This window comes from Arachis hypogaea, chromosome 11, assembly GCF_003086295.3.
Source record: "Arachis hypogaea cultivar Tifrunner chromosome 11, arahy.Tifrunner.gnm2.J5K5, whole genome shotgun sequence".
Classification (NCBI taxonomy): domain Eukaryota; kingdom Viridiplantae; phylum Streptophyta; class Magnoliopsida; order Fabales; family Fabaceae; genus Arachis; species Arachis hypogaea.
Genome location: NC_092046.1, coordinates 18,494,291 through 18,509,025, shown reverse-complemented (window position 1 = coordinate 18,509,025; position 14,735 = coordinate 18,494,291). Strand labels below are relative to the sequence as shown.

General features: G+C 32.5%; 1 protein-coding gene and 1 long non-coding RNA gene across 2 annotated transcripts; one reads left to right on the top strand and one right to left on the bottom strand.

The window, feature by feature from the left end:
- Positions 1 to 273: 273 nt before the first annotated feature.
- On the bottom strand, positions 274 to 1,305 carry LOC112721085 (protein FAR1-RELATED SEQUENCE 5-like). Its single transcript, XM_025772158.1, has one exon. The coding sequence runs from the start codon at positions 1,303 to 1,305 to the stop codon at positions 274 to 276; it is 1,032 nt and encodes a 343-aa protein (XP_025627943.1).
- Positions 1,306 to 5,256: 3,951 nt separating this feature from the next.
- On the top strand, positions 5,257 to 7,777 carry LOC140176502 (uncharacterized). The gene is made up of 4 exons (XR_011868104.1): positions 5,257 to 5,785; positions 5,974 to 6,054; positions 7,355 to 7,421; positions 7,488 to 7,777. It is a non-coding gene; the product is annotated as an uncharacterized lncRNA (long non-coding RNA).
- The last annotated feature ends 6,958 nt before the right edge of the window (positions 7,778 to 14,735 follow it).

The following is a 14,735-nucleotide window of genomic DNA, read 5'->3' as shown; positions in this document are numbered from 1 at the left end:
AAGAAACTTCTTCACCACGCTGTTAATGCCCTCACACCGCGATGTTGTCCGGAACCCGGCACAAAACATATCCCGCAAGTATGTGTTTGCCCACATCTCCCTCTTCCCGTACACCTGGTTCCCCCACAAGGTGTCATTCAATCCATACTTTGCCGATGCTCCGGCCCACTCGGTCTCAAACTCATCAACCCCCATGTCTGCATACAGCCACCTGTTGAATAGCTGCCGTAAAGCCACGTTCTTGACGTTAGATGTAACATTCTTCTCAATGTGTTATGCACAAAGCCGATGGGTTGCATCCGGAAAAACTTTTCGAACAGCCTCCCGGATTAAATCATCTTCATCAGTCACAACAACCGATGGCACCTTGTTGCACATGACCTCCAAAAAATTCTCCAACAGCCATGTATATGATGCGATGCTCTCATCTAACACCAACCCAAACCCAAATATACAAGTTTGCTTGTGGTTACTACCAGAAAAAATAACCAGCGGCCTGTCATACTTGTTCTTCTTATATGTTGAGTCGAATGCAAGAACATCGCCAAAGTACTGGTAGTCAAGCCTGCTACCACCGTCTGCCCAGAGTAAATTCGCTAGCATGTCATCCACGGTATCATTATACCGTGCCATAGACATCAGGTTAGCATCAACTTTTCCCTCCAGGTACATTATAGCCGAGTTCGCATCCCCATCGGCGATTCTAGCACGCCTACTCCTGTCGACGTAGTCATAGGCATCCTTCTTCAGGAAACCAACTAGAGAATACCCACCGGCCATGCCGGCCAGGTACTGCATCGTCTTCGAGGTCGAGATTCCACACCCTTGCATCCCATCTATTTGAGCTTTTTCCGCTTCTGTCATGGACCGAAAATTTGGAATTAGGTGGACCATGCCAGGATGTGTGAGCGCATGGTTGTGCTTCGTGATAACCTTCTTCACCCTCCAGATGTTATTGCTCCTGTCAAGGTATATGCACATCCTCGCCTCACAGTTTGTCCTTGTCTCCGGCTTGTGAGGCCTCCTCCTATCCACCCGATTGTAATGTTTTCTATGTCTGAGCCCTTCTCTATTGCAAAAAAATCTTCGCCTAATTAGGTTCCCACCTCCATCCTTAAACATATCCCCCTTACAAATTCCAAAACCATGAAACCTCCCAAACTTCTGATAGAAATCATATGCATCTTCTTCCGTTCGAAATACCTTTCTTAATATGTCATCGTCGGTGAGAGAAGCAACATCGCCGTAATTAACACCATCGTCATTCCGTGTGTACAATACATCTTCCAAGTTGACTGTTACCATCTACGTATTCATTAAGATCTCACATTATACAAACAACTTTCATGACTTAAGTTTGCATATTTTCAATAAACAATTGTAACCAATGTTATTTTTTATTTTACTATCATATGTACAAATAACTTATATTACAAAAGAATTTGTAAAGAATTAAGAAAATAAATAAATTCACTATTTATATTGAATTAGCTAGAGGCAGATGCATGTTTACCAAGAGAAACAGGATTGTTTATGATTCCACTGGTAATTGAATATGTGCCTCCAAAGGAAAAGTTAAATTCAGGGAACTTTGATGAGCTCAAATCTAGTAGCATATAATACAATCCATAGTTGAAGAGTTTAGCAATGAAAATATCCAAATATGCATTGAAAATGTACAAAATTTCAATAAATATTACTAAACAGATGCAAGAAAAAGCAACCATCATTCAGCAACAAACACTACAAAACAGCAAAAAGTAATCACACTATTACCAAATTCAAAAAGAATGAAAACCAGATAAACCCAATCATAAACACTATTACCGAATTAAATAAGAAGTCAACCAAAAATCACCTTACAAATCCAACTAAAAATAGCTTCTCACTTTGTACCCTAAACACCAATTAAATCACATGAACCAAAATTAATTTGAGGGAAAACAGGACAGTTCAATGCTTATGAGTTTAATGAGAAAAAAACGGCAACAGCAGCAGAACAAATCAGTTATCATTTATCACAAATTTCAGATTCAAAACACAAATCAATAATCAAGTAATCAGAGATATTCAAAATCACAAATCACTACTTCAGACTTCAGAGACATTCAAACTCAATAATCCAAGTACTTCAAACACATTCAAATTCTGCCTAAAGCCTTCAACAATATACAAATTTCCACCATTAGCTAAGTTTCTACCATTAGCAACCATACAGAGTAAATTCTGCCTAACAGAGTAAGTTTCCACCATTAGCAACCATGCACACAAATTTTCACAGAGTAACAGAGCATTCAGAACCATATAGGGGTGTTCGCGGTGCGGTTTAGTTCGGTTATTTAAGAAAAAGCCATCCAATCCGATCGTTTATTAAAACGGCGGTTCGGTTTGGTTCGATTTTTTATCAAGATCATCCGAACCAAACCAAACCAATTAAAATCGGTTTGGTTCGGTTCGGTTTGTTCGGGTTTTTTAATTAATTCAAACAAAAATAATGAACAATATGAGCACATAGTGATACAAAATTAAAAGAGGAAGAATCGTATAAAACTTAAAACATAAAAAAAACTTTAGGATCAAGAGTAGATGCAACTTCTATAAAACAAGGAACAATCATAACAAATAATATTTATAATTAAAAAGCTAGATTAATGAAAAAATGATTACAATATTACATATCCACCAATTCCACCTTCAGTTTCACTAATGTTATCCCTCATACTATGATCAAACTGCAAAAATATCACAGATACAACATTAAATATCAACACTAACAGTGAATCAAAACCAAAAATAGAATAACAATAAATCATTGAATCAATAACAAGTTAAAAGCAAAAAATAGCAGCAGCCACCAATCGCAATGAACTCTGAAGTCCATGAATCATGCCTTAAGTATAGTTATAGAAACCTTTCATTTGAGTGTCAAGAAATTTGCTAAGGTTTTGAAAAAGAAACAGCCTTGCCCATACATTTACTAGGAGACAATATGCCTATATCTATGTTGTGAGGGAAAGCCGACACATACCAATTACAAGATACATTGATATTACTTCTAATCAATAATTAGGAAGCCCATCTGAAATACATTTGATCAACAAAATGAATACTTTACAAGTGAAGTTTGTATTCCATGATTACTTTCAAGTTCAACAGGTTAATCTACTGAAACATTATCCTGGATACTCTTCTTATATATAGTGTCCCTTATATCATTAACTAGGTTATTTAAGCTACAGTGCTGTCTAAACACCACGAATTCACCATAAACTCTTCTCTCTTGCTTAGCAACAGAAATGAACTACAACAATTTCTACTAAATACGATAGATTCCATGACAAATAGATCTTACTACATGAACATGCAGAACCAAATAGATTCACTAAAATGACAAGCCTAAAACATCACCTGTGCTGCGAAAGCATCTCATCACGAGTTTCCTGCTTCTTTTCAGTTCCATTGTCTGAAATCACTTCTTCCTGCACCTGCTCCTCAATTTTTTAGCTATCCTCCATTGGACCAACTCTAAAACAAATAAATAGATATTAACCAAAAATCACCAAAATTATCTTACAGTTGTAAGAAATCATGTGCAAACATCAACAAGAAAACAATCGAAAGCAAACTAAGCATCGAAGTTAGAAAGGAAACAGTGAGGCTATACGCTATGCAACAAATTCTCAAAATTAGACAGTTAAACCTAGATCAACCAATGCCAAATTTTATTGAAAAAAAAATAACCACGAAAAAATAAATGGAAGATGCAATGAGTTTAGAAAGCAACAACAGAACAAAGATAAAGGAGAAGGGGAAAATTGAAACCACTGCTTGCAGCCACCGATGGGGAGGAAGTAGAAGAACCAACCTGACTTAGGCTCCATTCTTGGTGCTGTCCAGAGGCAGGCCGGCAGCAATGGCGGAGGCGCGGAGCAGAGGGAGGACGAGGAAGGGAGAGGGAGAGCAAAAGGCGCTGAGAGTTGAGAGGATTGGAGGCAAAGAGGCAAGAAGAGTTAGGGGCTGAGAGGGGCTGCTGGGAGGGGCTGGGAGACACTGTTCGGCGGGGCTGGGAGGGGCTGGGAGCCTGGGAGGTGCTGCTGGGAGGGTTAGGGTAATGGGATTTCTTTGAGAGTTTTGGCTGCGTGGGGACGTGGGGGTGGGGCAATGGGGAAGCTAGGTTGTCTGATGGGGGTGGAAAGGTGGGCCGTGGGGTAATGGGCTGCCTAATGGGTTGGGTTAACTAAAGGATTTTTTAGGGTTTCTTTAGTTATCGGTTCGGTTAGGGTTTTTAGTGTCAGAACCGAAAACCGAACCGAACCACATAAAAAATAGCAAAACATGAATTTTTTGGTTTTTCGGTTTTCGGTTTATTCGGTTCTTAGTTTTTTTTATTCGGTTGATCGATTTTGTTCGGTCCAGATCGATTTTGAACACCCTTAGAACCATACATCCAAATTGGCAAATACAAGACAGAATCAAACTTCAAACCGAGACCGAAGACCAAAGAAGAAGAATTGAAGAACCAAACTTCAGAACCAACATGCAAAGCAAGACCGAAGCAGACTTGAAAAAAATGGAACAAAAATTTAAGAAGAAGACCAAACCCTCTGTGAAGATGAAGACGAGAAGCCACTAAGCTGGGTCCGTGCCGAGAAACCAGCGTAGATGAAGAGCCGAAGAGGATTTGCCGAGTTACTGGGTTAGGCGGTGACGCTGGAGAAGCTGGGTTAGGCGGCGACGATGGAAGAAGAAGCGGCGGTGCTAAGGACTTGCGACTGGCGGCGGCGCTGACGACCTGGGTTAGGCGGCGACGATGGAAGGGCTAGGCGGCTACGGATTCTTTGATTCTGCATTCTCCAGTACATGAATGAATGAATGATTGGGGGAAGGGGAGTTTGGGTCACAAGGGGGGGTTGGGAATGACTTGGATCTGTTTCTTTTTTTTTTTAACAAATTAAAAACCGGCATCGTTTTATCCGAACTGGCTAGTTACCGGTCCGGCCGAACCGCCCGGTTCTACGGTTTTCATCACCATGACTCTTACGCATCTTAAATTGTTCTTTGGTATTGGATCCGCATAATAACTTTCACTTGGGCTACTCTCTCATTTAAACAAAGGCCAACACAAAACAATCATTCACTCAACAATAAGGCCTAACTTGCATAGCCCAACACTGTCGAAAAATTTCATTGCCCCACCAACTATGTTCTCCCAAAAAATTGTTTAACATTATCCTTCCATTACCAATGATACTTAGCAACTAATTCTCTGCACCCCTTTATGACCCACATCTGAAAAGCCTCTCTCTTTCCATCTTGTGTCAGGAGCACTGATTGCCCAAATCTATCTAACACCACAAGTGTCGTCCAACGGATGCATGCACATGGCATCCACACCTCTAGATATTCCCTTCAATCCATACCATAGCCTTTGCCTTTATTTTTTCAAACACTTTTTCTTTTTGTAATTTGATTTCCCTTTTTATTCAAGCCATTTAAGTTCTATTGTTCATTTTGAATTTCTGCAAAGCTTGGTTCTTTTTTCTTCTTCATTGTCAAAGGCATAGATTTTGATGCAAATAAAACTGGTACCCACAAAAGAAGGATAGGTTTCGCTCCCAAACCATTAGAATTGAACCACCATCGATTTGCTAAAAATCGACAAAACACTTCTGTTTTGGAGTTCTTAAAAGATTTTCTTTCACATGGACATCCCAATTTCCGTGCCAAAGCTTGTTGTGCTCTTGGAAATATGTGTCTTCATAGCGCCTATTTTTTCAGTTCATCTGTAAGTATCATGAATAATAAGTAATATAGTATTGGTTTTTCTGTAGTCATAATGGACACAAGAGAAAAAACTTGTTTTCTATTCAAACAAAGAAAGTAATATTATTCTGTTTGATCAACACAAATTTCTGAATTTGTTATCATAAGAATAGTACTTTTCCAAATAATATATTGAATTGGAATTTCTAGGCAATGCACCAAATTGTTGGCCTCCTGATCGATAGGTGCTTTGATCCTGACAAAAGGACACGAAAGTTTGCTTGCTTTGCAGTAAGTTTTTATCAATATCTCCGGCAGTTACAATGCTCATGTTTTACGAATTTATTTTATTTGAGGTGAAGTATTTTGACTTACAATAATCTCTGTAATATGAATTAAGGAGCGATTCATCTTTGGCTTAATTCATAAAATCTGGAAATGCACCACAGAAAATAAAATAATTTTCTTTTTTTGGGTCTTGAGAAAATAAAGTGTGTTTGTGTATATTTTTTGTAAAAAATGGTATAAAAAACTCTAATAAGATGCATTTGCAAATTCCAATTTTTAATTGAGAAGCTACATAATAACTATATGCTACAAACTGGCATGATTTGTCAATGAACCTAGATAAGAATTTATTCAAAAGAGAAAGACAAAAGACAACAATGAAGAGCATGACATGACATGACTTGTAATTTCTAATTTCTACATTAGTCTTCATATAGCAGCAGCCAAATTTTTGTCATGATAAAATTGATCTATTTTTAAAAATAGGAGTTTTAGTAAAATGAAAGTTAGGACCATTTGTGGACTAGATAGCAAATAACCAACATCTAGCCTATTTTATTTCACCCCAAACCATGGAGGCTAACTCCAAAAACTAGTTCAACGAGTTAGCACAACACATCCAACATTCATAAAAGAATTGGTAAAAGGTTCCATAAGGAAATCAGAACAGAGAAATATATGAACAAATGTGAAACAATTTGGAGTAACTGAGTAAGCACCACATTACACACACTAGTATTAAGGGAAAGAAACTCATGCCCTTTGAAAAGTATACAGCATGTTAACAGTGTTAATTTTAGGTTGAATCAATATACAACTAATAAGTTAAAAAAATTGTGTATTGATATTCCATTTCCATTATATCATGCACATAGCTATAACTGTATTCAGCTACACTACGAATATTTAAAAATTAATCTTAATGCTTTTTGTGTACTGCTCAAAGTACTTTTTTCCTTGTTTCCTTAACTATAAATACAAGTTAATAATATAATAAAATATGATGTTATTTAGCTCTTATGCACTATAAGCAAATCATTAACTGTTTAACACCATAGAATGGTTAACAAAAGTATTAAGAAATGAGTTTTATTGGTCTGCATTCAAGTGCTATTATGTCTACTATTTTCATTAAAATGATTAGCATCTTGATGCATTTATTATTCATAATTTTATCCCTGTTAGGAGTATATTCTCATTAAGTGTTCTGCATTTTAAATGGACATTTGTTTTAAATTGATAATCAATCAATAAAATTTTTTTGCTGCCTCAATTCTCTCATAGTTGATGATAACTTGGGCAGGTTTCTTGGAGAAAAAAAGTACTTCTAATTGGAGAGAAGACAGATCCAGAAAGTGACAAAATTTCAGGTTCAACTTTGTGCCCTTTACATTCAATTGAAATAACAGTATTGATAAAAATTTTGTTCTTTGTAGGTTAGAGCGTCAAATAGTAGTACTATTTCACTACTATCGCCACCGCCGCCACCATTAATCTCTTTGGATGAGAACTATGGTGATGATAAGAATGACCTCAAGATTATAGCTGATAATTTTAGTATAGTTGAATAATATATTGAGAATTATAGTTGATATATCAATACACTTTGTTTATGTTTTGAATTATAATACTTTTTTTTTAGTTTGATAATACGATGAATTTATTTATTTTTTGAAATATTAAAAATATTTGAATATAAATTAGATAAAAATTTGTATTTATTAAATTTATATTTATATTGTATGAAAACAGGTTTATTTTGCAATGAAAAATTTTTTTAAAAAAAAATTCTATTTTACCTTACTGACGGATTTTGTATTTAGAGTTTGAAATGGTTTTTCAAGGCTCCAATTACCGATAGAAAATCCGTCAAAAAATCTGTCTCTAATTACCGACGGAAAATTCGTCAGAAAGTTTGACGTTCCAGGGAAATAGAGGGAAGAATTTACCGAGAAAAAATCTGTCGATAACTAGTAAAAATATGTCGGTAAATTACCGACGGAAAAAATCTGTCGGTAAATAATTTTCGACGAGACTTTTATAGAGGGACAAAATCTGTCGATAACCAAAAATTTCTCTGTAATAAAGACTAAATCTGTCTATAAATCTATCTGTATTAAGCAATTTTTTAGAACAAGGAAACTCCTCAAGCGTTGGAAATAAGAGGCCCCGAGTGTGATGCGTAGAGGAAAATATTTGTCCTGTTGCAGTGATTTCAGTAACCCACAGCAGCAACAAGTCTGGCAAGGAGCGACTGACTTTCAGTCTCCCTTCAATTCTGCTCTCACATGCGGTCCAAGTTGCGCTTCTATAGAGTCGCCGGAATGTGCAGAGCGAGCAACAACAGAGCTGTGGCTGGTCGGTCCCGAGCATATACACTGTGACAGCAGTGATAGGGATGAGAGAGCTCCAGGTTCAGTCTAGTGACATTGAGGGAGGAGTGTGAGAGTTTAGGGATCAAAACGGCATCGTTTGTGGAACAGGAAGTGAAAAAAAAAAAAAACATAATCCAGTGGATCATGTAAGTTAGTCGATTTGATCGGGTCTGATAACAATTGAATTTATTGTTATTATTATAAAAAACAGTTATGCTACACATACAAATCTTTTTGACTTACAAGTCTTACAAATTGGGACAAACCCAACAAAAGCTACGCTCACCCACAAAAGCGTGTTAACACGCACATCACGTTTCCAAAGCGCTCCTTCACCATTATGAACAAATCTTCTTCTTCTTCCTCAATGAAAATCACAACTGTTATTTTTTATTTGTGTTTCTCCTCCTCCTCTTCTTCCATCTTTTTTTCCTTCTTCTTTGTGTTTCTCCTCCCTTTTCTTTGCGTGTTTCATCTTCATCGTTGTGTTTCTTCTCCTTCTTCTTTTGATTTTGTAACATTATGTATTTTTTTCTTCTTTGTTTGATTTTTTCCTCCCAAAAAGAATTATGAGAATATGAAATAAGATGAAGAAGAAGAACCAGCAAAAGATGAGGAGGAGGAAGAGGAAGAGTTCTGAATTATGCAGAACTTATCAGAATAACAACACACCTAAATATCTTCGTTTTACACCCAAATTTACTGCAAATATAGAAATGAGTTATGTTACGTGTACACTAAAATCAACCACCAAAGTTAGACACCAGTATAAAATACATACTAGAATACAAATATACATTAAAAATAAATTAAACCACGCATGTATTTATACACAAATACATTGGTGGACGATTTTAATGGCTGATTTTAGTGTACAAATAGCATTTTTATACAGAAAAATGTTTCCTCTAAAGCTGCATTTTTTTTCTTCTTCTTTTCGTTATTTCTTTCTTTCTTTTAGTTAAATAAATGTAAGTTCATTTTCTTCCAAGTAATTTTGCAGCATTATGTGTTTCTTCTTCTTCTTTGCTTGATTTTTTTATTTTTATTCTTGTTAAGAGAGTAAAATAAGAAGAAACTTGAGAAGTTAAAACAAAAAGGAAAAGATGAATAAGAAAAAAAAGAAGAAGAAGATGGTGATAAAGATGAAAAAAAGAACCAACAGAAGATGAGGATCGGAGGAGGAAGAAGAAGAGTTCTGAATTATGCAGAACTTATCAGAATAAAAATGCATCCAAAACTCCTTAAAATACACCCAAATATCTTTGTGTTACACCCAAATATCTTCGTTTTACACCCAAATTTGCTACAAATACAGAAATGAGTTATGCTACGTGTACACTAAAATCAGCCACCAAAGTCAGCCACCAGTGTAAAATACATACTGGAATACAAATATACATTGAAAATAAATTAAACCACACATGTATTTATACACAAATACATTGGTGGCTGATTTTAGTGGTTAATTTTAGTATACAAATAGCATTTTTATACAAAAAAATATTTCCTCTAATGTTGTTTTTTTCTTCTTCTTTTCCTTATTTCTTTCTTTTAGTTAAATGAATGTAAGTTCATCATTTTCTAAGTAATTTTGGAGCATTATGTGTTTCTTCTTCTTCTTTGTTTTATTTTTTGTTTTTATTCTTATTAAGAGAGTAAAACAAGAAGAAACTTGAGAAGGTAAAATAAAAAGGAAAAGATGAATAAGAAAAAAAGAAGAAGAAGATGGTGATGATGATGAAAAAAAAAGCAGTAGAAGATGAGGAGGAGGAAGAGAAAGAGTTCTAAATTATGCAGAACTTATCATAATAAAAATACACCCAAAATTCCTTAAAATACACCCAAATATTTTCGTGTTACACCCAAATATCTTCGTTTTACACCCAAATTTGCTGCAAATACAAAAATAAGTTATGCTACGTGTACACTAAAATTAGCCACCAAAGTCAGCCACCAGTATAAAATACATACTGGAATACAAATATACATTGAAAATAAATTAAACCACACATGTATTTATACACAAATACATTGGTGGCTGATTTTAGTAGCTGATTTTAGTGTACAAATAGCATTTTTGTACAGAAAAATATTTTCTCTAATGCTACATTTTTTCTTCTGAATTGAACCACATCTCAGCCACTTGATTAGATTCAAAACAATAAAAAGAGGAGAAGACTTATAAATACTTGTATGAAAAAAATGCTTGTATGTGGAGAATAAACTGCTCATCAATACCATAGAGGGGCTGCAAAATATACCAAAAAATACACAATATTAAAACAAGCATAAACTATAGAATGCAAATAGAACTATAAAACCATCATTAAAAATAATAAAAATCAAATTCATTAATCATCATTAAATAGAAATTAAAATAATTCAACTAAAAGAATAAGACAATTCACCCTCAGTAAGATGAAAAGTCCTAAACTATAAATACACCCAAATTTTTCTAAAATACACCAAAATATTCTTGATTTACACCCAAACGTCTGATATAAAATGCATAAAATTCATCAGAACTAGTACATTAGATTCAATTCAAACAAGGAATAATGAATAACAAATTTTACAGGAAAAGTCCACGTATTATTCAGCTACACAATCATAAACTACTATCTGGATTCAAATTTAGATTCAGATTCAATTATTAACTGGAATTAAACTATACACCTCAGAAACTTCATTGAATTCAAATTCAAAATCCACTTTGCTCTGGTTCAGTTGACAATCTGAAATTGAATCATCCATTATCTTCAAAATGATTTCAGAGCGTGATTTCAGAAACAATGGAAAACGAGAAAATCGAAAAAAGAGAACAGAGAGAGAAACTTACGTAAACGGCAAAGGAGAAGACAGAGAGAAATGCACGAAAGAAATCGAAGAGAGAAAGCAAGAAAACGCAGAAGAAATTCGAAAAAGGAAACAAAATCCTTTTGAAAAAGGAAGTTATATATTCGCATGTTAATTGATTGAAAAATCTGTTACAGAGGCACATAAAATATATGTGCCATAAGAAGCACGTTTTAGGAATAAGGGATATTGAGAACTTATAAGACTTTTACAGTGAAAAGGCTTGTACGTAGAAATTAATTGTATAAAAAATTAGTTTTATTCTAATTTGTTAACTGGTTAATTAATACGTCCAATAAGTGTCTTTAAAAAAAAATGTTTACGCGTCTTTATAAAAGTATCCGCAAACTTTTTATTAGTCCTATTTAAATCAACAAAGACTTTCAATAGAGATAGATGGAGTACCCATACAAGCAATACTTTTTTTTTTTTTTTTTACATTTTGAGAGTTTAAATCCAAAACTTCTTGTTAAAAAATTAAAGAATAGTATTTATTATCTACCTTAATTAATTTCGCATTACTTGTGAATCTGTTTTTTTCTTCGACGCTGAAAACAAAAAAGTTTCTAATATTCCCTCACGGTACATTATCTTCATCTAGTTTTCATTTTCTTATTTGGTGTTCGAACACTATAAATAAGTTGACATAGCAAAGTTGTTTCACTTGATCCTCATCGTGGATCTCTATTTCTTCCATAAACATTAGCAGCAAAAAGGCATGATACCAAATCTTCTAATGGATTTGAAACAGAAATTCACTGTTCTACTAAAGCGATTAAAAGAAGCTAGCAAGTGAACCTTGAACACGTGTCCATGGTAGATAAAAGATAGAAGGTGAACCATGCATGTTGCCAAATACGCGGCAAGTGAGATAAGATAAGCAATAAGCATTCATGAGCTTTATAAGTAGGGCATGGTGTCATGGTGGTGGATACACGTTTTCCCCAAAAGAGGATTTCATTATTGACCTCAAAGATACACACATTATTTTGTAAAGACTCGCATTATTATTGGACGTATTAATGAATCGGTTATTTTTTAATTTCTTAACAAATTAGAATAAAATCGATTCTTTTATAACAATAACAATAAATTCAATTTTTTTTAGGGATGTAATTATATTTTTAAATTTTTAGGGATTCAAATGTCTACAAAACAAAAAAGTTAGAGATATATTTATCTTTTTATCAAAAAATTTAAAGATATTCGATTTAGATTGTGTAATTCGATCAGATCAAACCGGGTCTAATAATTATAATGCAGACAATTGGATTTATTATTGTTGCTATAATAAACCGATTTTGTTCTAATTTATTAAAAAATAAATTATTAACCGATTTAATAAAGATGTCCAATAATAACATGACACGTATAAACATTTTAAAAAAAAAAATATTTTTAGTGTCTTTATTAGAGTGGTCTCCAATTATTTTTAATATAAAGATGAAGATGATATTTTAGTTGAATATCGATATTTAAAATTTATTGTGAATGTGCATAAAGAATGTTGTTACAATATGACATGTGTCTAACATGCATTTTACGTGTGGACCAGAATATAAATATTTGTCTAATATGAATTTTGTGTATTGTTAAAATGTTAACATGTGTCTAACATATATTCTACATATTGACTCTCCACTTATAAAATTTGCATACCTAATATACCAAATAATTTTATTTTCAACAAAAATACCAATATTTTTTTATATAAAAAAAATTAGCCTCAAAGATACTTCAACCAGACGATATCTTTTCCCCCACCATCTCTTCTTCAATGATTCCCACAAAACTCTTCTTCTCATTTTACCAATAACTGTAGTTTCTATTCTGTCAATAGGAGAAATCATATTTGAATGCGTTTTATTTTGGATTTTTTAAATAAATAAAATAAATATTTAATTTATAGATTAATATGCTGCAAAAAATTAAATTATGTTTTTGTGCATTATTACTCATTTCATTTATACCGTCACCGAAATAAGTATAATGAATAAAAAAACGTATATTTTATCACGTCTAAATCCATAAATTTATATTATTTTATTTATTAAAATTTTTTTATAGAAGTGTTTGTTTACTAATATTAGAGTGTGTTCTAATCTATTAATATTTAAATGACTAAAAATTTAAATATATGCTATTTTTTAAAATATCAAAAACATAAAAATTTTAAATTCTTTTATTTAGAAATTGAAAAAATAATTAAAAAATAAATTAGAATTCTTAATTAATTTTTTAAAATATTAAAATCAAATTTAAATTACTGACAGATAAAATTAATTAAAACAATAAATATAAATAATTTGATTTCTTAATTAGTGATCTTGAATTGAAGTTCGTGGCTAAAATAAAAAGTATCATTTTTGAGTAATTTTTACTTGTTTTGTTAAATATCAGTTGACTCTAATTAGACTGATGATAAGTCTATTAGTTTGAATTTTTATTTTCTATTTTTTTTAATTTGTTTATGTTCAAGATTTTGTGAATAAAAAAGATGAAATAATAAAAAACAATAAAATTTGATTTTTTGTTTTTTACCTTCTATTTTTACTTTTTTTTTTTAAGAAAATTATTGTAAAAGTAAAACACCGAAGATTCAAATAAAAGAAATGAATACACAATGTTATTCCATCTTTAATTCAATTAAAAATTACTAATGAGGGTGTTGACATATATAATAAGTATTAAATGTGACAAACTTCTAAAACATTACCATTATGAAGATAAACATAAAAAAAATAAAAATGGAAAAATAGAAAATTAACTCATAAAAGATTTAAGACCAAGTTTTTATTTCTATGTAAAACCAAGTTTATCTCTACCAAATTAAAAAAATTATATATTTTGGGAAGATATACAAGGTATAGTGTTTTTTTTTTTCGAGATTGAAGATGAACATTGAGTTATTTTTAAAATATTAGAAACACAAAGGACAGAAAAAAGTTAAGAATAATAATATTGGTATTTATCCTAAACGTTTAAAACAAAAATGATGCTTTACCTTAAAACAAAGATCGCAGATAAATTCTAAATAATTTTCTTAACTATTAGTTAGAAATTTGACAAGATTATAATTATAAAAATATTTTTTACGTTCTATGATATTATTCTAGCATAGACAAAAATATTAATGCCGTTGTTTTAAATTCTCAGCCTTCGGAGAGCATTACTTCTTATTAATGTACCACAATCTTCTTGATTTTTAATTTATTACTAGTGAATTTTAAATAGTTAAACATGACTCCGTTGAGCAAGCTAGTTTGTACAAATATTAATGGATATAATATTTGTTAATTAAAAATACTTCTGTTTTATTTGAATTTTTGTTCCATTGTTAACAACAAATAAATCAACAATTTTCGAGTTTTGTTTCACAATTTTAATTTAAGGAGCGGAAACGACTCCTTTTGTGGATATTTCAAGGTCTCAATTGTAGTTTCGAAAGTA